Source organism: Orycteropus afer, unplaced genomic scaffold (genome assembly GCF_000298275.1).
Source record: "Orycteropus afer afer isolate SDZICR_OR568_19922 unplaced genomic scaffold, OryAfe1.0 scaffold00352, whole genome shotgun sequence".
Lineage (NCBI taxonomy): Eukaryota > Metazoa > Chordata > Mammalia > Tubulidentata > Orycteropodidae > Orycteropus > Orycteropus afer.
The window spans coordinates 2,963,393-2,966,568 of record NW_006921939.1 but is presented as its reverse complement, the minus strand read 5'-3'; the positions used below and the strand labels follow the sequence as shown (position 1 = coordinate 2,966,568).

Sequence of the window (3,176 nt, the reverse complement as noted above, 5' to 3'; positions counted from 1 at the left end):
GAAGTTTGTCTCTTCTCTGTCTCTGGAATGGTACTAACCTCATAACATCAGGATGGTTAATAACTCTCTGACCTTTAAAAGGCATTTTATGAGTAAATTAGGTTAATTAGTACAGAGCAATTTTACATTTTAAAAGATCCCATCCACTTTAGAACTAGGAGGGACATGTAGCTAATTCCCTGCATCAAGAATATGTTCATAGGCATCTGTAGTATTCATAGAAGGTTTGCTCAGTTTTAAAGGACACAACAAAGACATTAAAAAAAAAAAAACTGACATGGAGATGTAAACATGATCACACCGGAAGAGTAATGAGCAAAGTGAGAGTAAATCCTTATCAATGGAATTCACAGGGTGGTCTTTTTGACAGATCTTTTTGTTACAGCCTTAATGGTGGTTTGTTGCTCCGCAAGTACGCGTTTAGATACAAGCCTGTGAATTCTAAGACACAAGCTGTTAATTTTGAGTCCTAATTCCAGACTAGAAGATGCCTATGAAAAGTAAAACTTTTTTTTTTTTCCTATCAATTAACAGCATAGCTAAAGAGCAAACACTTGTAACTGGGGAACTGAAGAAGGTAATAAATGCATGACTGAAACCAGTTACTTTGCAGAGTCATATATTTAATCCTTAAATTCTGCAGGCTGTAAATTACTCATTAGAAGACAAAAAGCAAAACAGTCATAATCCATTTAGTGCCTCTGAACTCCAAAGATTTAGAGAGGGAAAGCCATGGAAAAAAGAGGGGTGATGTGCTCTTTCACCGTTATTTCTTAATGGGCAAAGGTAGTTAAACAATAAGGAAAACCCATGTAATTATCTTGATGTGCTGGTCCATAGATCAGGGGTGGGACTGATTAAATTCATGAAGGGCTGACCCCCAAGTGGTGGGGAAACGCCTCTGCTTTTCCACTCAGCCCCGTAGGCAGCTAATCAGTGTGTACGTCTCATTTCCAGATTGTCTCATGAGACCAATGCAATAGCTGAGGGCATTCAGTAGGGCTTCCACTCCTATCTGTTTTTCTAAGCAGAGCAGGAACCAGGATGAGAGGCCAAGCACTAGAGAGAAGTCAGGAGGAGGGAGTCCCATTCCATGCATAGGAACTGCGGCTTCCCCTTAGAGAATATTCAACTGCAAAAACAACTAAGCAATCCATTTGCAGGTTTCTGTACATGTACAGAAAGTCACATATATTTGAGTTGAATATGGATGTACGAGTTTAACCTTTTAACACTAGCCATTTACTCAGGACAAGGGTTTCTGAACACCAAGGATAAAATTCATTTTTAGACTTGGTAGTAATGATACAAACAATAGGTAAGACACTTTGGGCACTGGCAATGTACATGGCTTTCTGAGAGGAGAATTTGAGTCTGCATGTTTTTGCTTTTCATCGGTATGATGCCCTTTATATATACAACTACACAGCTTCTGGCCTACCCTTAGGGTCTGGGCAATAAAACAGCTGCTAACTTACTTCTGCACTGGAGCAAGCAAGCATTTCGTTCCTACTCCTCTGCCTTCTCCCCTTCATGATCAACAGCCTATTTCTGAATAGAAGGGGTTATGTTACAAAATGGAGCTTTTCCCTTTGTGGAGGTAACTGAACCATGTGAAGATCAAACTTCTGATTCAGCAGTAGCAAACTGACCTACCCAACCCGAACTATTTCATTTTTTCCTACTTGACAGTCTAATTAAATTTGTGATCCCACCAGGCTGGTGCTATGTTTATCTCTGTGTTCCATTCAATACCCAGCAAGCTGTTGCTGCTCAATAAATCATTAGCGACAATGAAACAAAATCTAGTTTTGAAAATTATAGCAGTGGCAATGCATTTATTTACTTTTAAAAAGTAATTATCAAGTAAGTGTTTCCTAGAAAGATCATTTAACCATGGCATGTGATAAAAAATATTCCTTTCTTCCCACTTCTTGCTTTACCAAAAAAGCCACACAGTTTTTACACCAGAATGCTAACCTCAAGAATTTTAAAGACCCCTGTCATTAGAAATACTGATAACAAAGCACTTCTGAAAAGTGTTGCAATATCTTAGCACAAACCAAAAATAACTCATGGTAATTTTGAAAATTGTAAGTTTGTGCACCCATGTCATCTGTTCCAGGAAAGAGCCCATCTTGGTCACTTTGGGTGGAGGTAAGGGATGACATTTAGTCTTTCCCTTTTTCTGGGGGGTAGGGTACCAGAAATCTTTTCTGACTTACCCTGAGTGGATTTTCGTTAAGGTAAGGGGGTTCGCCTTCTACCATCTCGATCGCCATAATCCCCAGAGACCAGATATCAACTTTCGGACCATAAGCTTTTCTAGTTACCACCTCAGGTGCCATCCAATAGGGAGTTCCCACCATCGTGCTTCGTTTACTTTGCTCAGGTGTAATCTGGGCACAGAACCCAAAATCAGCTGCAGAGAAGAGAAGGCGGTTAGAATCAGCTCACATTATTTTCCTTCTACACTAGGTCCCTTTCAGATAGGGCTGTACCTTCCTCTGTCAGATTACTGAGCTTCCATAACTGCCCAGATCCCATCCTGTTGTTACCTAATGTGTCAGCTGGTCCTGGTTTTAAAAGGGTCTGAAATACTGGCTGATGTGGTATCACTGTTCCGGACCTCACTGTTCTGGTAATCTTACAGAATCTTTCCGTTTTTCTAACTAGACATCTGTCACTGAGCCAAGGAAAGTCTCTAGAAATTCTGAAATATTAAATCCCAAAACTCTGGTCATGATCTACAGGAACACAGTGTTAGAAAAATTCTTTACTTCCAATAGGGTTTACTGCTTTCAAATAATTCACTTTCAATAGCCTTTATCTTCTCAAGATAGACAGCAAAAGAGAAGAAATTCCCTGCTATTCTCTTAAACACCATCTGGACCAAAATACCTACTCAATTTTACAGAGCCATCCATCCCGAGGAGAATATTGTCACTCTTTATGTCTCTATGGATCACTTGGTTTGAGTGCAAGAAATCCAATGCTTGGAGGCACTATTGAATCAGAAAAAAAGTTCTATTATATCACAAAGAATAATAAAAAAATTATATGTTTTGTTTCCAGATACATTTTGATCCAGGGTATAATTTTATTTTGTCAAGTGAAATAGGTTAGTAAATATTTGAAGACTACCTAGTGCCTAAGGCACTTGACTGCTAACTAGA

General features: G+C 39.1%; 1 protein-coding gene across 1 annotated transcript in view; it reads right to left on the bottom strand.

The window, feature by feature from the left end:
* Positions 1-3,176, bottom strand: part of PAK3 (p21 (RAC1) activated kinase 3) — a 116,024-nt gene that overhangs the window by 30,249 nt on the left and 82,599 nt on the right. Inside the window, exons 14-15 of the mRNA XM_042782507.1 lie at positions 2,906-3,005; positions 2,226-2,422 (exon numbers count right to left, since the gene is read on the bottom strand). Coding sequence (XP_042638441.1) covers positions 2,226-2,422; positions 2,906-3,005 — 297 coding nt within the window. The remainder of the gene's footprint in view (positions 1-2,225; positions 2,423-2,905; positions 3,006-3,176) is intronic.